This window comes from Malaclemys terrapin, chromosome 12 (assembly GCF_027887155.1).
Source record: "Malaclemys terrapin pileata isolate rMalTer1 chromosome 12, rMalTer1.hap1, whole genome shotgun sequence".
In the NCBI taxonomy this organism is placed as follows: domain Eukaryota; kingdom Metazoa; phylum Chordata; order Testudines; family Emydidae; genus Malaclemys; species Malaclemys terrapin.
The window spans coordinates 21,553,432-21,580,349 of NC_071516.1; the positions used below are offsets into that span (position 1 = coordinate 21,553,432).

General features: G+C 49.8%; 1 protein-coding gene across 4 annotated transcripts in view; it reads right to left on the reverse strand.

Annotated features, from left to right (window-relative positions):
* Window positions 1-26,918, reverse strand: part of PLCG1 (phospholipase C gamma 1) — a 101,371-nt gene that overhangs the window by 18,509 nt on the left and 55,944 nt on the right. For all 4 annotated transcript variants that reach the window (XM_054045965.1, XM_054045963.1, XM_054045964.1 and 1 more), the window contains exons 5-18: window positions 19,454-19,538; window positions 17,807-17,890; window positions 15,424-15,446; window positions 13,207-13,279; window positions 11,697-11,798; window positions 10,826-10,944; window positions 9,955-10,040; window positions 8,623-8,743; window positions 6,123-6,291; window positions 4,823-4,945; window positions 3,839-3,940; window positions 2,620-2,807; window positions 1,293-1,493; window positions 670-789 (exon numbers count right to left, since the gene is read on the reverse strand). In XM_054045965.1, the coding sequence (XP_053901940.1) occupies window positions 670-789; window positions 1,293-1,493; window positions 2,620-2,807; window positions 3,839-3,940; window positions 4,823-4,945; window positions 6,123-6,291; window positions 8,623-8,743; window positions 9,955-10,040; window positions 10,826-10,944; window positions 11,697-11,798; window positions 13,207-13,279; window positions 15,424-15,446; window positions 17,807-17,890; window positions 19,454-19,538 (1,596 nt within the window). The remainder of the gene's footprint in view (window positions 1-669; window positions 790-1,292; window positions 1,494-2,619; window positions 2,808-3,838; window positions 3,941-4,822; window positions 4,946-6,122; window positions 6,292-8,622; window positions 8,744-9,954; window positions 10,041-10,825; window positions 10,945-11,696; window positions 11,799-13,206; window positions 13,280-15,423; window positions 15,447-17,806; window positions 17,891-19,453; window positions 19,539-26,918) is intronic.

The window sequence follows — 26,918 nt, forward strand, 5'->3', positions numbered from 1 at the left end:
CCAGAACCAAATACAGCGCTTCATCACAGCAATGCAGGGAGACTAAGGTGCAGATCCTCAAAAGGCAGTTAGGCACCTGTCTCCCACTGAAATCAATGGGAAGTAGCCTTATTTCCAGTCTGAATTTGTCTCGCTTCAACTTCCAGATATTGGATCATGTTAGACCTTCCTGTGCTAGACTGGAGAGCCCATCATTAAATGCTTGCTCCCCAAGTAGGAACTTCAAGACTGTGATCAAGTCACCCCTTAACCTTCCTTGTTAAGCTAAACAGACTGAGCTCCTGGACTGGCTCACTATAAGGCATGTTTTCGAATATCTCGGAGGATCTGCGTGGGCTCAACTTTCGGCAGGGATGCCTCCCTGACCAGACAAACTGCTCCTTTAATGCAAAGTCGCTGGCAATTTAAAGGGGTTTATAGTGTGCTAAGCACGAGCAGCGAGGACTTCCCCCACACCCGGGTACACACCGAGGGAGGGGCGCAAGGCAGGGGCCATGCAGAGGAACAGCGAAGGCGCATGAGAGCACAAACGGTGGCTCAAGGTGGAGATTCCCAAGCCAAACCCAAAGCAACACAACCCCCCGAGTGCTGAAGACCAGGGCATAAACAAAACCTTCCCCATGGGACGGATGGACGGTTGCATGAGCGCTTTCCAGCCCGGGGGCTTACCGGAACGAGATCGCATAGGAGTTGGGCTCACTCCTCTTGCGCACTAGGAAGGCTCCGTCCCGCGACACCCTCATCAGCATGTGCTCGGCCTGGGCCCGGGTGAGGTTGGCGTGGTACCACCTTTGGGTAAAGACATCATGACGTGAGTGCTCGTGTCCCAGACACATCCAGCCGAACCCCAGAACCAATCCAGGGCGAGGTCCCTCTCATGACGCAATGTAACCAAATCCACTGGTGGCGGTTTCTCTGCTCACGGGGGAGCGCGTGACTCAGACAGGAGGCGGAGAAAGGGACAGTATCTGGAATGAATAAGGGCCATCTCACCCCCTCGGCAGAGACAGGCCGGGGATGAAAGGAGCGCAGACGTAGGACACATCGGTCCAGTAACCATGGCAAGGGGGAGGCATTGTCCCTGCCCTCTCCCCCCAAATGCCACATGGCTCAGGGTTGGAAGGGCAGGACAGCAGGCTGCGGATACCACGCAGAGCATTGCCTCACACTCCAGCACCAGGAGTGGCACAGCAGGACCACAGTGAAGTTGAGAGTGGCGCACGCTAGGGGATCACCGGGCAGCCACGTGGTTAGGAACTCCCTCCCCTCTCCCCCGCCCCGCCCACGCTTACTCTTTGCTCTCGTGGGCGTTGGTCTGTGGCACAGGCTCAGTCAGCTTCATCTCGAACTCGTTGCACCTCAGAGGCACCTGCTGGTAATGGGTGATGAGGTCGTAGAGGCTGTCGAACACCAGGTTGTCGGTCAGGAAGAACTTGGGGCTGCCGGCGTCCTGCCGGGAATGGATGCGGCAATGCTGCACCTTCCCATTGCGCCTGGATCAGAACAAGGAGAGAGAGAGAGACGCTTGCCCTTGACTGCCTGCCCCAGCATCCAACCAGAGTGAGGACTCTGGGCAGGCGGGGAGAGAGCCATTCCCTAATGCAAACTGATTGGGCAAGATGCCATCATGTGACTGGCTCAAGCCAATCACTAGCTGGTCATTTCTGTAAGGCCATGGCCCAGCTAAACTGGACACCAGGAGTAAAGACATCTAGGATGCGTGGCCCCCGTCAGCTCGGGGATTACATTGAACAGGACAAAGGTGTGATCAATGTACACTCACACTAGAGAGGTCTGCAGCAGCACATGGCAGAGGAAACCCAACATGCTTAAAGACAAAAGCCGATGGCGAACTACCTGAGTTAGGAAGGATCATCTTCTGGGGCATGTTACTCATATTGTAATTTATGTATCACACAGGCCAGCGATCTGCCTTGCCATAATTCCTAGTGCAGATCTTTTAGAAAAACATCCAGTTTGATTTAAAAATTGACAGTGATGGAGAATCTACCACCACACTTAGTGAATTGTTCCAGTGGTTAGTTACTCTCACTGTTAAAAACGTACGGCTTATTTCCAGTCTGAATTTGTCTCGCTTCAACTTCCAGATATTGGATCATGTTAGACCTTTCTCTGCTAGACAGGAGAGCCCATTATTAAATGCTTGCTCCCAAGTAGGAACTTCAAGACTGTGATCAAGTCACCCCTTAACCTTCCTTGTTAAGCTAAACAGACTGAGCTCCTGGAGTCGCTCACTATAAGGCATGTTTTCGAATCCTCTAATAATTCTCAGGGCTCTTCTCTGAACCCTCTCCAATTTATCAACATCCTTCTTGAATTGTGGACACCAGAATGGACACAGTATTCCAGAAGGAGTCGCACCAGTGCCAAATACAGAGTTAAATAACCTCGAGTTCTACTCAGGATTCCCGTTTTTGCATCCCAGGTAGAGAAACTGAGGCCCTGAGAAGTCAAGTAACTTGCTTCAGGTTACACTGCACATCAGTGGCAGAGGAGGAATTGAACCCAGGAATCTTGGCACAGAAGTTAGAGATATTGATAAGGAGTTAATGGATTAAGGCTATTTCAGAGCTGGTGAAAGGGGTTGCAGATCCTTACCAGAAAGAGAGGGTGTAGTCTCCCACGAAGGTTTCACTCTCTCGTACTAGGAAAGACCCATCAGGGGCGCCCGTCTCTATGCAGTACTCCATCAGCAGCCTCTCTGCTATGTGGCGCCCATCACGCCCGGCCCCCAGCTTGCCATGAAACCACTTCTCAGTCGAGTGAAGTTCAGTGCTGTTGCTCACCTGGCAGGGGGCAGAGATACATCTCCCACTTCACTGAGCACCAGCACTTCAGCTGAGCTCCCTGTGGAAGGGGCCTGCTGTTCTCAGAGGCAGAGGGCCTCCAGCTCTGGACCATGAGTGTTTGAATTCCCTTCCCCTTCCCACTAAAATAAAATCCCTTGGGACTCCAGTAATTTACATCCATTACTGTTCAGCATAGAATGTTCCAGGGCCCAGACCATCCCCAGGGTGGCATAAAAGTCATTAACCCCATTGTACAGATAGGGAAATTGAGGCACAGAGGGGTAAAGCAATAGCCTGATTTTCAGACGTGCTGAGCACCTGCAGCTCCTACTGAAATCAAAGCTCAGAACAGCTGCTCAGACAATCAGGCCACATAGCATTGGCAAGGCCCTGAGAAAAAAATCAAGGAATTTTTTTTTTGGGGGGGGGGGGGGGGGGGGGAGGGAGGAGAGGGGGGATGTAATTCCTGGCAGCACCATGGGTAAAGTAGTCAATTTCACAGAACTTGCCCGGCCCCTGAGTCGCCCCTGCACTGCTGCGATTTTTCACACAGCGAGGAGGTGGAAGCGGGCATCTGCACACACCGATCTCTTGCTTAGGGTTGCTCAGAGCACACGGCAGGGCCACGTCGGAGCAGCAGTTTCGGCGTGGGGGGGCTCCGTGGCTGGGTTTTAGCTGAGGCACAGTAGCCCGCACTGCTGCGGCGTGGAACACAGACTATTAGATCGGCATGTGCCGAGGCCTGCCGAGGCCATGGCTGCTCGTGCGCCAAGCAGCGGTAGCACTGGCAACTGTGCCTCTTGTAAAACCAACCGCTGAGTCCTCCCTCGCACAGCTACTCCGACGTGACGCTGCCATGCGCTGTGAGCTGCGCCGAGCACGAGGCCGGCGTGTGTGGCTGCCCGCTTCCACTTCCCTGCGGTCAGAAAAGTCACGGTATTGGGCTAATTTCACCACTTCCGGGCAGTCCATGAAATGGAGATTTTCAAGGGGCATAGGCACCCCCTCTTTGAAAGCATCGCCCTCACCTCCTTTGGTTCCTCTTCATCCTCGTTTCCCTGGTGGCCGGTCGTCTCCTCAGAGTAATAGATCTTGCTGCTGGTCAGGACAAAGTAGTGCGGATTCCATTCCTGTAGGGAAAGACAGAAAGATCTGTACAGGGAATTCATCCAAACAGCACCCAGCAAACCTTATACCACCTTTGGATGGATTTTCAGCCCTGTGGTGGTGGGGCTGGGGGGTAGCAAGGGAAGCTGATTGGTGAATTTTAAGGCTCAATGGCACTGATAAAAAGACACCACCAGCTCAACTACACCCTGCTAATTGAACTCAAGAGATACTCTTGAGCAGAGACTTTCAATAGCATCAAAGCGTGGGGTAGCTTGGTGATGCAAACTGATGCTCATGCGGGATCAAACTGAGAACTCTCAGCACACTTTAACGGGATACTGTCAACGGGAAATCTAGTTAAAAAAATAAAAGTTCAGAATAGATTCAGGTTCCACACTAGACCCGGAGTCACCCAGGCAATTTCTGTTGTTTCACCCTGGCACCTCCCTCCTTTTCAAAACATGCGTGAGAAAGATCCATGCAAAAAAACAAGGGAAATTGACTGGAGAAAACACCGTCAAAAGCACACAGTAAAACTGAAACAACAGAAGTGCTCAGACCCATAAGAATCAGACTGTTTAGTCAGGTGCCTGAATATGGATTTAGACGTACCCAAGTCTGTAAACTCTGGACTTATTTATAACGTACTGCAATAATGGAACCTGGTCTATTAAACAAGGCACATTTGGTGTCACATAATCAGAGGAGTGAGAAAACCCCTAAGTAATTTACACTATCTCCCTTCCCAGGCAGGATGGCTCTCTACCATGCACATGCTAATGATTTTCCCAGCAGCGTTATTGTTAGTTTACAAGATCAAATTGGCTTAATAATCCCCAGGAAACGATCTCTAGGTAACCTGAAGGAAGTGGATGAGGTGGCAGCCGCAGAAAGAAACATACGTGATTGATGGGATCTTCCAGGTAGAGGATCCCGTTCTTTATGGAGTTGCTGATATCATTCTCCGAATACATTACAGACGTCGGCAACTCTTCATAAGCACTGCCCTCAGCCAGCTTCTTGTGCTGCAGAATGAGACACTCGGATCAAATACCCTAAAGGAAGCAGCGGTCCCAGAAGAGACCATATTCACCTGTTATGCCCCGATCTGAGCAACCTTAATGTTCTTCAGCTCTATTGCAAGGGGTACCCCCTAGATCATAATTATGGATAAAAGATCCCCCTCCACGCTGCAGAGAAGGGTCAAAAAATTCAGTGATGCCAAAAACCCCACTGTGCACTTTGTACTGCGGTGGTAGCTAGGAGATTCAGTCATAGACCAGTACTCCACTGTGCTAGGGGGCTCCACAAACACATAGCAAAACCAGGTCTTGTCCTTAAGTGCTTCCAATCTATGTCCCTACCAGATGCATGGTGGCTCTTGGAAGAATCCTTTAGAATTTATAATCGAGATTATGTGACAGTACCATCTTGGCCAACATGCCAGGGATTGAACCAGGGACCCTCCAGCCATTAAAACATGAGCTGGCCACAGCTGGTTCTAAAGCTCCGTAGATTCCTCTGTGGCTTAGCGCTGCAGGAGATCCGTAACACACACTCGCCAGTGGGTTAGAATTAAACCAATGTGGTTCTAAAGAAATGACTCCAAAAAACTAATCGAAGGAGATTCTGTCTGCGGGTTGCTTGAATTTCAGAGCACAGGATATTTAAAAACAACTATCTATACATTTCCCAGGTGGCCACCAGGGGGCAATAAGACAGAGGAGTTAGAGGCTCTCCCCAGTTCTGTTTAGTTTTCAGCTCCATGCCCCCTCCCAACCTTAGAGCATCCTGCATTTCCAGCAGAGTAGAAAGTATTCTCTGCCAGTGCAAGGTGCCATGGTAACCAGACGGTGCTGGAGTAGACAGTGAAGCAGATCAAGGAGACCCAGAGTACAAATACCAGATCACTGGCGACAAGGGGGGAAAAAGCCTAAAGATGGATCCTGAATCCAAAGCACCCTGAACTTTGGGGAAATTAGTATCTGGATCCAGATCGGATCTTCTCCGGCTCCTCTAGGAAAAACCAACCTAATTCAACCTTCTTGGGAAATGGGCCCAAATAAAATCAACATGCACTGTCCCTTTAAGGTTCAAATCACTGATGAGCCCTTCCAATGCCTAGGTGAACATTCCTTTCATCCCAACTCCACTCCCTACTTTCCTTTGCAGTAGAGACACCAGCTACAAAGGAAATTTTACCTTAATGAGAATCTTCCTCTTCAGCTGGTTCGGGGAGGGGAGCCCGTCAGCAGATATATCCACCGGCTTGGTCAAAAGCATGTCCCCAAAAACCTTCTTAAAATTCTGAGCCATGTTCCTCTGCTGAGCAATACTGCAATGATCTTCAATGGACAGGATGACAGGATATCTGGTAGGTGAAGAAGCAGGAGGGAATAAAGGGGTTAAATAACAGAGTGGTGATTGGGGGAAGGTCAACATTTCTGTAACTGCATGAATTAACTACTAGCACCAACTTGCAGGAATTTACCAGTTGCCGACTAGACAACTCTACAAGTTACTCTCCACAGAGTCTGGTTTCAGCTTCTTTGCATCCCCTGGACATTCTAGATTTCACTCTCTTCCCCACCAAGATGAACACAAGTTTCTGCCCAATGGCTCAGTAGAGTCCATCTGTACATTCCAATTCAGGACTGGGCTGAGAGGGGGATCAGAGACACCTATCAAAAAACTGCAGGGTGCTTCCCAGTTTAATTTAACCTAACAAAAATTTGCCTCCCCACCAACTCAGAGAAGGACAAGGACTTCCATGTAGGAACCAAACAGACTACAAATATGGCATATGTACTTATAATACACAACACAAAACAGGCACTTTGGTGCCTCCTGCTGATCATGGCCCTCTAGTGGAGAAACAATCACATCTGTGCCATTGGTAGGGCAGGAGCCCATGGTCAGAGGTTGTCCCCTCGTTGCTGGACCAGTTTAGCAAGAACTTCAGTATCTGATCATCTGTGTACCGTCCATGTGTGCATAAGGGTCACATAAAAACCATCATGGACCAAAGTTGTACATGAGTACAAAGAGGAAAATAAGCCCTTGGCTGCAATATCAAAGGACACTAACTAAGGCTATAAGCATCACTTGTCCCAGAAAATCCCAGGCTACCAGAGAAATTACATTTAGTAATTTAGTTAGACACATTCGCCAGCAGGGATCCTAGTGTTCAGTGATTAAAAAAAAAAAAAAATTCTCCAATGAAAAACCATAAAAACCCGCATTTTCCCACGATTAAAATACAACACTAAACTTTAGTTTCCTTAGCCACAATACACATAGGTATCAATTGAACACAACATTTTATTGATATGTTTACAACTTTTAAGCACGTTCAAAGCCTACCAGTGCCATCAATCATTGTAATAAAATACAATTAATAGAATGATCCAGAGACGGTGCATTGTTTCTTTACTGTTATCGGGGGCACTGCTCTTTCAGCATCTTGTTTTCGTTTCTTTTCATTCAGTTTATGTTTAGTGCTTTCCAGGTGTTCTACAACGGTCTGCCTTCTAATGTGATCTACAGCCTTGCTGCTTACAATGCAGACCAGCACATTACCATCAACATGAAAGTTGTCCTTGCCAAACTCAGTGACACGGTCTTTAGGGGGAACTTTTAAAGTTTTCGGCTTCTTTTCTTAACTTTAATTACTCATGTCTGGAGGCCAAGTGAAATTTGAGATGCATTAAAACATGAACCCTTATGCACCATTGAGTAGCCTCTATATGCATGGAGCAGTTTATTGGAGTAGGTTTGGCTATGTAAATTTAAAGCACATTGAAAAAGCAACCACAACAGGGGAGGTCGTGCACATTGAATAAGTGACACTGGTACTCTCAGTAACATTTAGTTACTAGTTAACATATGGTTTTACTTTTTCACAAAATGTAAAAACTGAAGAGTCCCTGTAAAAACGCAAATTCTGTGCTTTTCCATGGCAAATGGATTTCTAGGAGCCCTGTTTAGCAGCAAGGACACAAGTCAGATTTATCAAGTAGAGTCACCAAGTTCAAACCTAGAGAGAAGTTAGACCCTACATTTTCAGAAGTGTTACTAATTCTGGGTGCCCAGCTGATACTCCCCCACCCCTGCACCACCAGATTTAGAGTTTGCCAAGCACTTACAAATCCTATGGACTTCAGTCAGAGCTGGGGGCTCACAGCTCCTCTGAGTATCTGGACCGAAAGTGTCTCCAGTTGGGCACCCAAAATTAATGGACATTTGAAAATTCAGGCATAAATACCACGCTCAGCATCACGAAGTGAGCCCATGGGAGAGCCAGGGACAGAACTCCCAAGACCTTAACCAAATGAGGACATTCTTTACTGGTGAAATCACCCCCGTGCAGAGGGGGCAACAGTGCTTAATTTGTGCCACGGCTTGGCAGTTCATAGCCCCGGCACCTTTGGGCCTGGCAGTTCATAGCCCCGGCACCTCTGGGCTTGGCACATCAGTTATGAAAGTAAAAAAAATTGCTTGAGCCCCTGTACCTAACAAATTAAACACTGAGGGGAGGTGCGGGGCTGGGGGCAAGCAAAAGGCCTGCATGTGCCACTTCACGCCCACTTAAACCCTGCATGGAGGCTTCGGGTGTGTCCTTTGCACAAACATGAGTTTCACTCTAGCTGAATTAGAATCAGACCCAGGAGGATTCTGCCTTTTGCACACCTGTTCTACTTACTCAGAAGTCATGAAGGCATGTTCCTTGATGGTCATCAAGACGTCAGAGAATTTGATTTTGGTGGTTAACGTGTGTCCATGGTAAATCACGGGCATCCCATCAGGGCCATCCCAGCAATCCACTGAAACAGAACCCAATGGGAAACTTAATCAAACCCAGTGATGCAAACAGGACGTCAGCGCAAAATGGGTCAAACCGAGCTAGCTCTGGAATCCATATTGGATGGGAAAAGGAGAGAGGTGAAAATCAAGGATCTTTCTGAGAAAACAATGACTTTGACAAGTACCAGATGGTCCAACAAACAAAATCTCCTGAACCCTTTCAGTGCGAGGGCGCATGCAACCATGGCATTATGCTGGGCATTGCAAGAGTGTCAAAATGCAGCATAACAGGACAATAACAGTGCTAACAGCACTTCAGTGGCACCTTCTATCTAATTCCATGGACTGAATATCATAACAACCAAGAAAGTGAATCTCTTCATCTTACAGATGGGGAAACTGAGGCATGGAACCATGATGTGACTCACACAGCCAGTCAGTGTCAGAGGGAGATTAGACTTCAGGTCACCTGACGGAGCTGGTTGAAATTTTTTGACTGAAGATCTTTGAGTTAAAAAATGGTTTGGTTGAAATCAAAATATATTCCACAAAAACAGTGTAATTTTCACTAAATGTTCGATTTGCTGACAAACAGGATCCTCACTGAAAACGGTTTCATTTAGAAAAAAAATTTCAATAAAAAAAGGCGAAATTTTCTGTGAAAAATTCCAAAAGAAACAGCTTCATTAACATTTGTTGTGGAAATACAATTGGATTTTTTTAAATGAACACTGCCTTCAGGTTCCCACTCCCCTGCTCTAACCACTGCAGCAGGCTGCCTCCTGGAATGCAGCATAAGCATGTGAAGAGATGACAGGCCAGACTGGTAAAATGAGGGAAGTGCCTAACTCCCACTGGTTGCCAAAGGGAGTTAGGAACCTACGTGCCTTTAAAAATCTGCCCCAGAGTGTCAGGCTGTGGTGTTGTGGCATTAGGACGAGGTTCAAGTGGGTGGTAGTTCTATCGCCACCATTGCTATTTGGTCCCAGGAAAGAGAGGGGTGGGCTATGACCCGCAGGCCAGGCACGGCACGGTGCAGGATGGAAAGATGGGGCCGTGCCTGCCCAAAATGGCCCACGGGCCTCCAGGGCACACTCTTTCTAAAGGCGCTGACTCGCTCACCACACAGCAGGCCCCACTCAACAAAAGGAACCAAGAGCCTCAGATGAGGGCAGCACAAAATTCACGGCCATCGCTGAAGAAAAGGAGCCAGCCCCTGCTAGGTACTCACACTCAATGCAGCGGCATCCCATGCGCAGACAGCGCGCGTAGGCTTCCAAGGAGGACTCGCTGGAGAACTGATCCCCCGTCAGGTACCTTCCACACAAAAGAAACACGCCATCAAAAAAAAGTAATTCGCTGCGGAAGGGAACACGGAGAGCTCTGCACGGGACATCACAGGAGCAAGGACTGGTGCAAGCCACAACCTGGCTTCGTGCTGCTAGAATATGACAGACACACTGTCCTCCTCTTCTACCCATCCTGTCTCTCGTGCTACCCACAGGAATGGTTCAGATCGACCCACCCTCAGCCCTGCTGGGTTGCAAACTCAATCTGCAGAGCTGTGCCCTTTCCTGCTGATGGCACCTGTGACTGTGGATAGACAGGGAAGCAAACCCAAGCTGCCGTCCGCTCCGTGAGACGCACAAAGCGCCATCAGCATTTGCCAGCTGGAGGACGTTCCATTTCCATGGTTCTAAGAGGGTTTTCCACACAGCAGCAATTCAAGCAGTCGATCTCACCCTTCCAGGCTTTTTCTTATGACTCTCTGGAGAGGCAGGGGAGGTCGATAATGCTGATGGTAAATAAAGCAATAGGACGACAGCCCAGGCTCTCAGACTGTAGCCAGCACAGAGGTGCTCCTGACCATGCACAGAATGAAACACTGCCAGAAGCCAGCAGTGGGGAGGCCTGGAGTACTGGGGAGGTGTCTCTGATGAACAGGGCCACAGACTGAAACCTGGGGAAACCTGGACCTGGGAAATCATCGTGCCACTGGAGTTGGCACAAAAGGGAGAATTTCAGTACTGCGTAATGGCGCAGGAGGCCTACGAGGACGGATGCATGAGGGCTGGGGAGAGACACCTCTCCTCTGTCCTTACGTGTTATGCGAGGAGGAGATCCAGTAATGGGAGAGGGGATTGTTCATGTTCTCCGCGCACACCGCGTCCAGCTGCGAGTTCCAGATGCTGTTCTCTTTGGAGAAGAGGAAGGCAAGTATCTGCCCAAGAAGAAATGAAAAGGCGTCAAGGACAATTAAGGGCTTTACTTCGTGGGTTGTAATTGACGCAGAGGCAGATGCAAACCAGATCATCCTCACTACACGCAGTCACAAGGGCCAGGACAGTTCCTAATGCAGTGCGGGCTGTACCTGGCCCCAGTGAAGCCAATGGCAGTCTGCCCATTGACTCCAGTGACAGCAAACTGATAAAGGGCCTGGCTCCAACCCCAGTGAAGTCAACGGGCAAACGGGGATGGGAGCTGGTTGTTTAAGGTCTCAATGCTGCGGGACTTTAAAGATATTTACACACAGCCAGGGACATGAACCCTTATTTAATCTCTGTCAACTAATAGACTATATTACGTGGCAAGTTTATTATTAATAATCACCAAATAATTCAATTAAACAAATAATTCTCTACCCCAAGGGGTCTTCCTAACCTTGCAAGATCAGCACAACCAGACAGAGCCCCATGGAGCATTCTGGTGGGGAGCTCAAATGTCCAATGTTTGGTCCCAATCACAGGGAATTGGGACATTTAAATTCTCTCGTGCGGTAACAATCGAGTGCTAGCTATTCATCGGGATGATCACATGCAGCAATGCTATGCAAGAGAGACTTGGACCCTTCAAGCAGCATTACACATGGCAGAGGTAAGGGCACACTTCCTATAAAGAACACTAGATCAACTGACTATTCTGAGTCCTCCCTCAACCCCATTTTTTATACCAATAGCTTGCTCAGAGCCTCACCTCATCCAGAGAGAAATAAGGCTCTTCAATCTCTCTCAGGGGGTCTCTCAGAAAGTTAAACATGAACTCCTGAACCTGGAGGATGTCTGTAGCCCAGAGTTCCTGCAAAAGTAGAGAGGGGAAAGAAAGAGTTTTGCTTTGTGTGAAATGAACATTTTCAGAAGCTTCCATTTAAAAACCACATTGAGTTCATTTAATTTGCTGATTTAAATTAAAAAGGGGTCTCAAGGGAAAAGGATCCAGGACTGGGAATTTAATTGTTAACACGAATCAAGTAAACTAACAGTAAGCCAACAGTGAACTCAACCAAAGAAACCCTCCCCGTTGTTAATTAGATCTTATGATCTTTAGGATTTCAGATATATTTCTCTCTGCTCATGCTGTCCTCTACTACCGAAAAATACTCCTCACCCAGATACACCTCCCTCCACACCCTGGGTCTAAGGCAACAGAAGCCAACCTGGTTCCTTTTTGTCAATTTCTCTCCTGGCACATCAGCATCTTTCATTAGGTCAGCCAGGGAGATCAGGTTAGTTAACTGCTGGCTGCAAAGTGGCAACCAGAGAGGCACACGCGGGGTCACTGCAAGGTGGGAGCTCCATGCTATGAAATATTAAGTATTCTCACTGTAGTTACAACCCGTATCAACAATGAGGGCACATGGTTACTGCAGTCAGCTAGGTTCTCCAGTGCATGCTCTAACTCACAGGGCCCCTGAGCATGAAGTTTAATTTGCACGATTGCATTAATGAGGGCAATAGTACAGTGGTGGGTGCCATTTATGAACCTAGATAGAGAGAGGTTGCACAGTCTGCAAAATACACAGCACATGTGTTAGCTTACTGCTTTAGAAGATGCACTTTCAAAAGAAAAGTCAGCGATAAAATCAATCAATTGCCTGTCAGACTCTGCTGGCAGTCACAACCACTCTCCTGAGCGGACAGGCAGAGACAAGCAGCGCTTCTGCTACCTTAACCCTTTTGACTGATCTAAAAGCCTAGACCAAACCCTCTTCATAGAATATCAGGGTTGGAAGGGACCTCAGGAAGTCATCTAGTCCAACCCCCTGCTCAAAGCAGGACCAATCCCCAGACAGATTTTTGCCCCAGATCCCTAAATGGCCCCCTCAAGGATTGAACTCACAATCCCGGGTTTAGTAGGCCAATGCTCAAACCACTGAGCTATCCCCCCATCTCCTTCATGGAACCTCCATGCGCCCCAAGTATTTGACTAGGATCTCCCCACACTACTTTCCCCTGCTCCCAGACCCGGATGGCCAGATGAGATGCCTTCTTAAGATGGTCAGTGCTCTTCCTTAACCAGCCCGCTGTTCCTGACAGGAAGTGTTGTGCTCCCAGGACTGCCTCCCGGGCAGAGCATGCCGTTACCCAAGCACCCAGCACCGCCAGATCAGAGTCACCCTTTGGACACTAGCTCCCTACAGATGGCCCGTATCAGAGGATAGCGGAGTCCCCTTCCTCCACTCTCGCTTGCCCTTTGGGGAGCTCACCATCTGATACTCCAGCAAGAACTTCTGGAACTCCAGCAGGGACACCTTGGAGTGCTCAAGTCTCTCTGCACACCTGGGGGAAGGACACAGAGAGAATCTACAATCAGTGATCTCATCGCTTCGCTGAATGGTCTCTGGGATCCATCGGAGATGTGAAGCTATTACAGATCAGGATGGCACATGCAAGTAACACACAACATCCCTCAGAGAGCAACACAGCAACCCCCACTGCCACCCCAGCACCAAAGAAAGAGAGAGACACTTTTGGTGGTGCACACACAAAAGAATCATGTCAGGGAGCAAAGAGAGAAGTGCTCCTCTCACCAGCCTCAGCCACCTGCTCCTGGACACTGCATTTGCCTGGAGCACCATGTTACAAGCAATACAGCACCAAGAGAGAGGCAGGCCAGAGAAGAGCAGCAAAATTAATCGGGGAGCTAGCGGGCTTGACTTGTAAGAAAAGATTAAAAGAGCACAGCTAAGGGATAACTAAGGACAAGGCGTGGTAACAGCCTACAAACAGATGAAGGATATAAACATCAAGGAGGGAGAGGAACTATTAGCAAGGCGGGGGGTAGAAGGAGGGGTGATGTGATGAAGTCAAGAAAAACGTTGGCTGACTATCAAGAACGTCCTCTGAGTGAAACATACTAGAGGCATCAGGACAGTGCATAGGACTTGCAGAACTAGGCTAGACAAGACACTAGAAATCCTGCACTGTCTTCTAGGACAGTGATTAGCTGAGCTGGTAGGTTTTTCCATCTCCAGCTTCCACAATTGCATTGAACTTCTGATTAGCCATATCACAGATGCACATGGGCGAGTGAGGGCATGGTTTGCCAATGTACCTCCAGCACCATCTGGCTGGGATGACCTCTAGGGGTCAGAGGGGTGTTATTTACCAATGGCTAAGCCCCTTCGTTTTCAGTTTAAACCGTTTTTTACCAAAAAATTCCTGAGTTTACAAAAAGTATTATTCATTTTTTTCTGATTTTCACCCTAATTTTGTATCATTCAAATATAAATAAAATAACATGTTTTATTAGGAAAATACAATACATCACATGAGCTATATGTATTACAGTAATACATTAGTCTGTGTGTATATGCAAAGCTGCCTGTTGAAGTAAGGCTATGTATTAGTCTAGAAGATACACACAATAAACAAACAGGCAGGCACGCAAGCTCTGAAGTGTGTGCACATCTGAATGTACTGATGAATCTCATGCCCACCATGTACACATTTCAAGCTGTTAGCAGATAATGGTTTAAAGATTTGACACACTAAAATGGGAAGAAAACCAAAATCTGTCTCAGACTACGTTTCAGAACACAAGGAAGTATTCAAAAGTTTAAAACAAAACAAAACAAAAAAAACAGGAGAAAAGGATGAAGTTGAGTGTATGTGCTGCAAATGGTGTGTCCCAATTATTAAATGTAAATATTTATAGGCTAATAGTTCTAAGTCTACAACAGCAAACTGTTCATTCAAAGGAAAAGTTTTATTTGGGGATTACAGATCTATTGTTTTCTTAAACTCCAAAGTGGCATTGTGTTTTGAGTTCTATTTTAGTTCTGCAGCAAACCTCATTGAATTCCACTCATCAAAGCATTCAGCTACTGAATACTTTTTCCCCATCCTTCCGTCCACCAAAATAAACCCCGATATTTACCCAGAAAAATTAATAGTTTTTTGCACTGATTTTCACCTGTTTTTGTTGCTGTGGTTATAAACACTGACAAATTCTTGGAAAAAATTAAATAAAATAAAAACTGAAAACGAAGGGCCTTACCAATGGCCCACACAGTCCTTGGCTTCTCTGATGAGACTGTCGACATTGCAGGTGCGATTAGCATCAACTGTGGGGACAGCTTTTGAGATGTGGGCAGCTGTCCCCTAGGAACTGGATCAAGACCAAACTTAGTTCACACAGACCAAACAAACAGCCATCAGATGGCGCAACTTCTGGTCGCTACTGACCAGGGCTGGATTGTGTCTGGTGAGCTAGAGGCTCCAATACTAACCTCCTGAGCCCGGCGATTCTACATCAGAGATGCTGGTTTAGGACATGCGTAAGCACGAGCAGAATCTTCTCTGACAAGCAAGGTGTGCACAGGACGGCTCATGCTCCCACACAGCTGCCAACACCCACGTGCACTGAAAGTGTAAGGAAATAGCCTTCCACCCCCCATGCCCAAAGTGAGAGAGGCATTTACCTTTCCAGGAATGGGAGGTCCATCTGCAACAGAAGAAACACACACATCAGCCTTTCCATTTCCATGGACATAGCTTCTTTACAAGACTAGACCTCAAACGCAGCAGGGCTAATACTGTGCGTCCCTGCATGGCGCTGGAACCTGGGATCCTTTGCTGACCTTCTCCAGTTGAATTTGGGTCTACGGTGCTTCAGAGGAAAGCCTGTGCTAAGCAGAGTTACTCAAGGTGAAAAGTTCCTTCTCTCCTACATACCAGCCCCCTCCAGTACTAGGCAGCATGCCTCTGTCAATTAGGCAGACGTCCCAACTTTCTTGGGACAATCTCACCGTTAGCCCAGGAGTCACTGGGCCTGTTCACCGCGGTCCTGCACCTTGTGCCATCATTTACACCAGTACAAAGTGAGTCAGTGGAGAATTTGGGTTTAGCAGCATTTTACATTCTCTTTGATCCAGGCCTGAAACACAAGGGGCAAGTTGGTGGGGAACCAGCCCCGCTGCATGTTGATGACTGGAGTAAGGGACAGGGGCTCAGCTTACCTCTGACAAGTTCCACAGGGGCAAGGTGGCCATTCAGGTTCATCTGGGACTAATTAACTCACTGAGTAACTGGGAGGCAATTAATTAGGCAGGAAAGCACCTGGGCCTGATAAAAGGCAGCTTCTCCCAGTTGGGGTGAGCTAGAGACCAGGGACTCCTGGGGAGAGGAACAGCACAGAAGGGAAGCTCCCAAGGGGAGGGCTTCTCCGGGGAGCCTGGGGAGGAGGCTCACCAAGAAAGGAATCCTGATGCTGGGTGGAAGAGGCTCCGAAAGGGAAGTGCTACATCTCGGCAGAACTTGGCCCCACGGAAGCACTTCACCGTGCGCAGCAGAAGTCCTAGATCGGAGGGATTACAGGCTGTTCCAAGGAAGGGTTGTCACAGTTTGATCTCTGTGGGGACCCCGACCCAAGAGGAGAAGCCCTTCCCCAGCTGATGACAAGAGGCCCTGGCTCCAGAAGAAGCTCTGAGACCAAGAGGACCTTGCTGGTAAGGGAGCTGGACATAAGTGGGGTTGATGGACCATGATTAACTCAGCCCTTCTCCCCTTCAGCTAGAAATGCTGAGGTGGGGGCCTATTTGTATAACGTGCCACCTTCGAGTTAAATAAACTAGACCCTTGACGGGGCACCGTTCAACATACATGAGCCTCATTGGCCTCACTGAAGCCCATTAGGGGAAACTGAGGCAGACACACAAATGCAATGCTGCACCAGGCCGCCAGGGACGCTCCAGGGGTGAGGGTCCCCCATACACTGCCCCTCCATCTTAGATGTATGGCAGAACAATGGTCTTCCTTGCTTCATCCTACCTCTGGATCCAAGTGCAATGATTAAGTGCAGCCGCTGGACCTGATCTCTCACCAGGATCTGCCCAGCTTTGTTAAACGTCCTTCAGACACAGCTAAGGCCCATGGACTAGCCCACAATGCTCACATCTTATCAGCAGGAGAGAGATCAGGAACTTATAAGCTAATCACACTAAAGCGATAAGTTATCAACCTCTAAGCTTTGGAAGGGTCAAGGATGGGTCTGATCATCCCATTCGTATTTGAATGGGAGAAAAAACATGGTTGGAGGATGACAGAACCTCCAAAAAAGACAAAGGCCAGAGCTCTGGACACATCACTTCGGTTAACAGCCTCAAGGGAATAATCCCGATACGCAGCAGGTGAAGGCTACACCGTGAAACACTTGATTCACTGATGCCAGATTTGCCAATTGTCTGGCAATCCGTGGCAATCACTCGCACAGCGCTCGACATGGGGGGGAAGTCACAGCCCGCTAACCTCCAAATGTGCATTCTTTCCCTTCCATTACCTACGTTGCTCTCCCCCGAGCCTCTGTGCACTGAGATGGGCCAGAATCCCAACCCTAGTGGCTAGTGGCAGCCAGCCTCATGCTGTGGCTAGTGTACGCAAAGCACAGGGGTACATCGGCCGGAGGGGCAACACATTAAAAACGGTAGGGAGGAGGAAGCAGAAATGCAAATGCATGAACCCTGCAGCCAAAAGGGGAACATCCACAGGGTAGTTCTGCACTGGAACGGAAACATTCCCTTGCCCCACTTAAGTGGTTGAATCAGTGGCCGGGGAAGGAGAAAGATGCAAGGCAAGGAGAGGGTAAGCAAAGGGACGCTCCCATAGTGAAAGAGAGACGGAGAAAAGGGTGGAAGCACGTGGGACAGACACGTCCTGGGCAGACGAGTGCAAAGAGGCAGAGGAGTTCATGTATGTATGTGAAGTGCCAGAAACACCAATCACCAAGTCACTCCAAACCATCTCCTCTCACGGCTGGCACGTTTCTTCCCCCCGCATCCTCAGTACAGAGAACTTGAGCCATCTCACCGTTTTCTGGGCGTCATACATCAGGCTCCGGTAAAGCTGGGCAAACTGGCTGTACGTTATATCCCCGTTCCTCTGCTCCACATCCTGCAGCCAAGAGGAGCAGAAATATGACAGCGGTTGTGATCACCCGAGACACCACACCGTTCGTGGCCTGGACAGCCCTCCCCGCACTGGGGCTTGCTGCAGAGGCACGGGGTCCCTGCAGGGAGGGCAAAGCGAATGCTTGGCCCAACTGTGCCCACTGCTCTTTCGTTCGTGCGCTGCAACCAGGAGGGCCACCGCGACGCCACACAGGGTCTAGAAACATGTTTCAGAAACCGATCTCTCAGATCTGGGTTTCTGCTGGCAAGCATCACCAAGGACTGGGTCTCACCGATACCTCTGCCTGCAGAAGGCACAGGGTGTGAACTCTCTGATCGATGCAGAATACACCTACTGCTGTAGCAGCATGCCAGATGCTCTGCCTCCAAGCTCACACCCTCCCCCACAGCTTACAAGCTGGAGCAGGAGGAGACTCGGACATATTCTGCTCCCTGTGGGTGCCGGGAGATCTGCAAAGCAAAGAGTTCAGCGCAGTAAAAGCACTGCTGCTCCCGGGCGGGAGGCTACGGGGAGGGAAGCAGTAGTCTTCATAGGACATTCAAACCCCAGCGAGTGAGAAACAAATGGAGTCTTCACACATCAGCCATGATCTAAAGAGCAGGATCATCTCGTGACTAGGGTAGGGGGCTGAGATTGCAGAACTCCTGGGTTCTATTCCCCGTCTCCGCCACCAACTTCTTGCGGCTGCAGGTAAGTCACTTTCACCTCCCCATGCCCCAGCTCCTCTAGCTACAAAATGGGGTTCATGCTGGCTTATTTCACAGTGGTCTTGTGAGGTGTAACAATTTCACGTGTGCTTTGAGATCCTCAGGTGGCATCGTTTAGAACTGCCTGCCAATCGCATGGGTGGCAGAGCCTGCAGGGGCGCAGTGGCCATGGGACAGGAGTGGATCAAGCTCCATCATCCCAGATGACCATTGCCCTGCCCCCACTAACGCAGCATGTTTGCAAGCTGCCCACGACCCGGCCATCCCTGGTTCCATGGTGACCTGACGCAGCCAACTGCCGGATCAGCTCAGTGTTTGCACAAGGCTGCAGGGTCAGGCAGCAGCCTGCTGGGCTGAACTTCTCTTCTCGTGCAGCGCTTGGGTCAGCCAGGACAGGATGTGTGACAGGCGGCATGGGTATGTGCACCCCCACCTCTGAGCATGGGAGCATCTCAGGGAGCAGGGACCACAAAAACGTGGAAAAGATCAGAGAGCAATAAACACCAGCTGGTGAGGAGGGGCCTAAGAAGGGTAGGACAGAAAATCGAACTGGCCACATAGGGGCCAAGAAGTGGCATGAACAGGGATTTGGCCCCAATTCATTCACTGCAAGAGGGCTGGGAAGTCTGGCACTCAGACGTGCACAGCGTTATAGTCACAGGTGAGGCTGGTTTAAAACCAGGCAAAAGGCTGCCGCGGGTCCAGAGACAGGTGCCTAACAAGGCAAGAAACCCTTTATCGCTTTGCTACACACCAGTCTCTGGATCCTTGGGTTTCGAGCGGGGATGGGGATGGGGAGAGGGATTGTGACCGGTCAGGGTAAAGCCTGAGCACTCACCGTTAATCTCTCCCGCAGGAACCGCATGTTTGGGACTCGGTAGTTGACCTGGGACAGCATGTTTTTCAAATCCTTCGCTGAAATCCTAGCTCAACAGAGGAAGGAGGGGAACACACACAGTTAGAGACTCTGCTTTCATGGAATGAAGAGCCCAAACCTCAAAGCTCTGCCCATAAAGCAGAACGTTTCCATAGGGGAGCAAGGAGAAGTAACCATCCAAAATACCCCAAGCTGGCATCAATCATCTACACGTTAAAAACGGTAGGGAGCAGAAGTGCAAATGCATGAACCCTGCAGCCATAATAAGGGGAACATCCACAGGGTAGTTCTGCACTGGAACGGAAACATTCCCTTGCCCCACTTAGGTGGTTGTATCAGTGGCCGGGAAAGGAGAAAGATGCAAAGCAAGGAGAGGGTAAGCAAAGGGACGCTCCCATAGCGAAGGAGAGAGGGAGAAAAGGGTGGAAGCATGCGGGACAGACACGTCCTGGGCAGACGAGTGCCTGGCAGGAAACCGGGGCCAGTCCTCAGGGTAGATTAAAGAGAAGATCCGTAACCATATAAGCTTTCATGCCCACACAGTGCAGTGAGCCCCTACAGCTGGAAACGGGAGATGGAGTACTGAAGGGGCCATTGCAGGAGGCTGTATTGTTCCCTAGATTTGAATTACCTGGAGCTACTCAGAGAATTGAAGGCCAGAAGGGAGCATCACAATCATCTAGTCTGACCTCCTGCACATTGCAGGCTCACCCACCCACTTCTGTAATAGACCCATAACCTCTGGCTGCATTACTGACATCCTCGCATCATGATTTAAAGACTTCAAGTTACAGAGAATCCACCATTTACTCAAATTCAAACCAGCAAGTGACCCTTGCCCCACACTGCAGAAGCAGGCAAATAACCCCCAGGTCTCTGTCAATCTGACCTGCAGGAAAATTCTTCCCAACCCCAAATATGGCGGTTAGTCTTAGAGCAATGGGTGAGACCCACCAGCCAGACACCTGGTAAAGAATTTTCTATAGTAACTCAGAGCCCTCCTTGAATAGTGTCTCATATCTGGGCATTGGAGATATTTGCTAATAGCAATCACGGATGGGCCATTCTAGACAACCTCATCATACCATCCACTCCATAAACTTATCAGTCTTGAAACAAGTTTACATATAAAATTATGGGGTCTAAATTAGCTGTTACCACTCAAGAAAGATCTTGGAGTCATTGTGGATAGTTCTCTGAAAACATCCACTCAAAGTGCAGTGGCAGTCAAAAAAGTGAACAGAATGTTGGGAATCATTAAGAAAGGGATAGATAATAAGACAGAAAATATCATATTGCCTCTACGTAAATCCATGGTATGCCCACATCTTGAATACTGCATGCAGATGTGGTTGCCCCATCTCAAAAAAAAGATATATTTGAATTGGAAAAGGTTCAGAAAAGGGCAACAAACATGATTAGGGGTATGGAATGGCTTCAATATGAAGAGAGATTAATAAGACTTGGACTTTTCAGCTTGGAAAAGAGATGATTAAGGGGGGATATGAGAGAGGTTTATAAAATCATGACTGGTGTGGAGAAATAAGGAAGAGTTATTTACTCCTTCTCATAACACAAGAACTAGGGGTCACCAAATGAAATTAATAGGCAGCAGGTTTAAAACAAACAAAAGAAAATATTTCTTCACACAATGTACAATCAACCCTGTGGAACTCCTTGCCAGAGTATGTTGTGAAAGCCAAGACTATAACAGGGTTCAAAAAAGAACTAGATAAGTTTATGGAGGATAGGTCCACCAATGGCTACTAGCCAAGATAGACAGGGATGGTGTCCCCTCACCTCTGTTTGCCAGAAGCTGGGAATGGGCGACAGGGGATGGATCACTTGATGATTACCTGTTATGTTCATTCCCTCTGAAGCACCTGGCATTGGCCACTGTTGGAAGACAGGATACTGGGCTAGACGGACCTTTGGTCTGACCCAATATGGCTGTTCTTACATTAGGTTTTTTTGCCCCCACTATTCCCCTTGGAAGGCTGTTCCAAAACATCACTCCTCTGATGGTTAGAAACCTTCATCTAATTTCAAGCCTAAACTTATTGATGGCCAATTTATACTCATTTGTTTTTGTGCCAACATTGGCCCTTAATTTAAACAACTCCTCTCCCTCCCTGGTGTTTATCTCTCTGATGTGTTTATAGAGAGCAATCATATCTTCCCCCACCTTCATTTTGTTAGGCTAAATAAGCCAAGCTATTTAAGTCTCCTCTCATATGGTAGGTTCTCCAATCCTCAGATCATCCTAGTAGCCCTTCTCTGTATCTGTCCAGTATTCATCTTTCTTAAACATGGGAGACCAGAACTGCACACAGCATTCCAAATGAGGTCACACCAGTGCCTTGTACAATGGTATTAATGCTTCCCTATCTCCACTGGAATACCTCACCTGATGCATCCCAGGATTGCATTAGCCTTTTTCACAAACCTATCACACAGGTGGCTCACAGTCATCCTGTGATTGACCAACACACACAGGTCTTTCTCCTCCTCTGCCATTTACAATTGATAAGTCCCAAGGTTATAGCAAAAATTCTTGTTGTTATCCCCTAAGTGCATAACCTTACACTATTAAATTTCATCCCATGGGGCTATCAGGGTAATAGTACAGATGGGCAGGCTATGGTGGCTTCAGTAGGTTTGGATCACCGTGTCTTCTGATTCTGACGGGGCAGTGGCCTAGTGCCTAACAGAGACTAAGGACTAGACTAGCTGAGAGTTGGAGGAAACAGCCCCGTGAAATGAGTTGGGAAGGCTTGGGCCTATGAGCCAAGAGTATGTATGAACAGGTAGGTGTGGCATCAGCAAGCCAGCTGTGCACCACGCTCCCGCCTAGGTCAATGGAAGTCCCACACAAAGAAGGGCTTGCAGGGTTGGGCCTACAACTGCCCGTGCAATTACTCCAGGAACAACCTACGTGCCTCAGCCAAAAAGAAAAAACAAGCTAGCATTCAGTATTTGTCCTTCAGGCAATGCAAAGTCACAGTGTGATGATTCAAACCTCCCACTGAACCCGGGTGATCCCCGGGGGGAAGTGACTAGGCTGGGTGGCAACTCTAGAGAGAGAGACGGCACAAGTGGGCGTTGTGAACAGCACAAGCGGGAACTGCCAGAACACAGTTTGGTATCATTTTCCAGCTGAGTCTGATGACACTACTAGCAAGGAGACCCTGTTGGTCTGGGGGAGACCGGGCATGGACGCCCACAGAACAGTGATGTGCAGAGACAGCTTATGTCTGCCAGGAAGCCAGAAGGGAAGCCCGTGTGCCTCGTTCGCAGGCGCCCTTCAGCACCAGGCCCAAAACGTTGCTAACCTGGGAGCCGTCTACACAGCGGGGAGGACACACTTCTGTTCACAGGACAGAGAGTGAGAGTCAGATCATTCTGCAGAAAAAGGCAGCAGGCCCAACACACGGCCCCAGCCCTCCCCACCCTCCCCCTTCGAGCAGCCAAATAACTGCAGAGCCAGCGATGCAGAGTCACCCAGAAAGCTGGATCAATAACATCACCTCCCCTACCAGGAGAAGGTTAGTCCTAATGGCCGGTGCTTAATTTGTAATGAAAGAGGTGCCAGGGCTCAAGCAATTAGGTGCAGGGGCTTAAGCAATTTTTTTACTTTCATAACTGATGCGGCAAGCCCAGAGGTGCCAGGCTATGAACTTCCAAGCCCAGAGGTGCCAGGCTATGAACTTCCAAGCCCAGAGGTGCTGGGGCTCTGAACTGCCAAGCCCTGGCACAAATTAAGTACTGGTAATCGCACAAACCCAGCTTCCTCTGGAAAGAGAGTGCGACAAAGATGGGGAACAAACGTATTTAATGGAGCTATGCAAGGTCTTGGGCAAGCCAGAGAGAAGGCCTGCACGCCCAGAACACAGCTACCATGGCCTCGGGAGGCCCGGGATTCAGCGTGCATCTGAGGTGGTAGCACGGGGTCAGACAGGGAAGGGATTGCAAGGGAGCGCAGTGCCAAACGCTGGAGGATGGAGCACACACAGTGGCTGGATCAATGCCACCTGTGACTCCTATTTTGGGATCAGCCACAGGAAATGAATCACAATAGAGGAGCCACAGGATGGGGGAGAGTGGGGGGAGACAAGGGAGATTGTTCCTGTGTCATCATCCCGCCATTTGTTTGTCAGCTGCTTTTACCTTCCCTGCCATCCCCTCTGCGGGAAACAGCGGGCCCTCTCCGTTCCCATCTGGGGATCCCCTGTGTTTTGCAGCTGTCCATCTTTGAGGCTCTGTACTGTGGCCAAGGTCTAGTCAGGATACCCTTTGGAGACTGTTGATGCAGATCCTTAAAGTGGCCGTAGGGGTCACTGTTGAGCACGGCAAGGTGCTCATCCATCTCCTCCTCCTCTCCTGCCTGCCCTGTGCAGAGCAGGGCACGTAGGGTTGCCAACTTTCTACTCGCACAAAACCAAACGCCCTTGCCGCGCCCCTGCCCCTCCTCAAGAGGCCCCGCCCCCACTCACTCCAAGCCCCCTCCCTCTGTCGCTCGCTCACCCCACCGTCACTCACTCATTCATTTTCACCAAGCTGGCTCAGGTGGTTGGAGTGCAGGAGGGGGTGAGGGCTCTGGGGTGGGGCCAGAAAAGAGGAGTTCAGGGTGCAGGAGGGGGATCCGGGCTGAGGCAGTGAGTTAGGATGTGGGAGGGAGTGAAGGCTCTGGGGTGGGGCCAGAAATGAGGGGTTCAGAATTCCAGAGGGAGCACCGGGCTGGGGTGTGTGTGTGGAGGTGTGAGGGTTCCAGCTGGGGGTGCAGGAGGGGGCTCCAGGCTAGGGGGTGGAGCTGAGGCAGGGGGTTGGGGTGTGGGAGGGTAAGGGTAGGGACTCTGGGTGTGGGTTCTGGGGTAGGGCCAGATGTGAGGGATTTAGGGTGCGGGAGGGGGCTCCGGGCTGGGGCAGGGGATTGAGATGTGTGTGTGGGGTCCAGCTCCAGGCTCTGGTGTGGGACCAGGGATGAGGGATTTGGGGTGCAGGAAGGGGCTCCAGGCTGGGGCAGGGGGTTGGAACAGAGAGGGTGAGGGCTCTAGCTGGGGGTGTGGGCTCTGGGGCAGGGCTGGGGATGAGGGGTTTGGGGTGCGGGCTCCGGGCTGGGACTGAGGGGTTCGGAGGGTGGATGGGGGATCAGGGCTGGGACAGGGGTCTGAGGGCTCCAACTGGGGGTGCGGGTTCTGGGGTGGGGTGAGGATGAGGGGTTTGGGGTGCGGGAGAGGGCTCCAGGCTGGGACCGAAGGGTTCGTAGAGCAGGATGGGGATCAGGGCACAGGGTTGGGACATAGGAGGGGGACAGGGGTGCAGGCTCCAGGAGGCCCTTACCGGAGGCAGCTCCCAGAAGCAGCGGCATGTCCCCACTCTGGCTCCTAGACAAAGGCGCGGCCAAGCAGCTCTGCGCATTTCCCCGTCCACAGGCGCTGCCCCCCGCAGCTCCCATTGGCTGCGGTTCCCAGCCAATGGGAGTTGTGGAGCTGGCACTAGGGACAGGGGCACTGTGCAGAGCCTCCTGTCTGCCTTTATAACTAGGAGCTGGAGGGGGGACATGCCACTGCTTCCAGGAGCTGCAGGGAGCCTGGCTTAGCCCCACTGCGCCGCCAGTTGGACTTTTAACAGCCCGGTCAGCAGTGCTGACTGGAGCTGCCAGGGTCCCTTTTTGACCGGGCGTTCCAGTCGAAAACCGGACACCTGGCTACCCTAAGGGTACGACTTGTGCTAGGGGATCCCTTGCCACCAGCTCAGCATTGAACCACATTGCTCCAACCAGGGTGTGACTTTCCCTGCAGAGCTTTCTCCACAAGCATCCCAGCCCACCCATCACATCACATGCTTGTTGCATCCTAGGTCCAAGAAACAGGGACAATCAGCTGGCCTCACTCAGAACAGCAAGAGGAAGAGGGGAGGAATGGGACATCCAGCAGAACACCTAAGAATGAAGTCGCAGGAAGCAGCTGTCACACGCTAGAACCATGACCCAAAGCCATCGGATTACAGGACAGACCACAAAGAAGGTGAGCCCCGACCTGCCGCTCCCCATTAGCGCTAATACACGATGTGCACTTTATGAAGAGATGTGTGCATGGGATGGGGAGGGTGTAAGAAAAAACCTATCCCTATGTAGCAGTGGCATTAGCCTTCACCTCTAGCAACAAGGGTTCCAGCTCTCAAGGGGACATGAACCTGGTTCTCACTCACAGGGGGCATCCTGTCTCTATCTTCCAACAAGACACCACTTCATTTCTAAAGCAAGGTGAAGGGCTGGAAGCGCCTGGGATTGAGTGGGTCAGGACTGAGGGGCAGATCTGGGTGTGTGGGGCCCAGGACTGGATCAGTAAGAGACACAGCAGTTGAGGATGAAGGGGCGGGGGCAGAGCTAGGAGATTAGGCACCCAGGACCGGAGCATCAGGAGGTGCTGTGATCACAAGTGAGATGCATCAACGGGACAGGGCCAGTGGGTGGTGTTACAGGACTGCAGGGTACATTGGCAGAGCTATTCTGGGGAAGCTTTCAGAGCTCCAGCTCCTACCATGTGGGACTCTAGCCAGGGCTCTTACACCCTCACTTTCATATACAATAAATACACCCACATGGGAAAGACTAAAGTTTATCCAATTACTGTACCACAGGCACTGAGCCAGGCAGCTCTCTTACTTGGGAGAGAGATAAGATCTGAAACCCACCAGTCAGAGGCGGAGACAAGCTCTTCATAGATCTTTAAATATTTGCTCTAACTGGCACAGTCTGTCTTTTTCCAGCCTCCCCACTCTCATTTTCCATGATGCATGCATGAGAAACAGATGATGTGTGTATGTGTTTGCTTTCCATTCCCTCCCCACTATATATATTATATTATATATATATATATATATATATACACACACACACACACATATATATTTTATATACATACATACATACACACACACACACACACACACTTCACACACACCCACCGTGCACCCTGCCAATGGAGAACTTAGCAGAAATTTCTCCCCGCCACGAGGGCCCTCTGCATAGCCAGAGACTCCCAAAGAGCTCACAGAGAGAGAGAGGACAAGAGACACAGCACACTCAGCATGAATCCCAGCCTGTTATAATCCATGGCAGCTGGGAGCCAGCCCACATGCCTATACAACAAACTCTAATTCTCTGAGCAGGCCATTCTCAGAGCCCAGGGAAGAACCCAGCTGTCTTGACCCCCAGGACTGGGATGATAAACAGGCACGGTAAGGACTGTGTCACAAGATACTTATCAACCACACTCCCCCGCCCCCAAGCACTAGTCATCAGTCACTAGATCACACGTGGACTTGGTGCTACAGCACTGCCCATGCTCTCAGATCCTTGTGCAAGCCAGCCTTGATGAGGTCCTTGGGAGCAAAGGCAAACAACTCTGGGAAACAAGCCAGA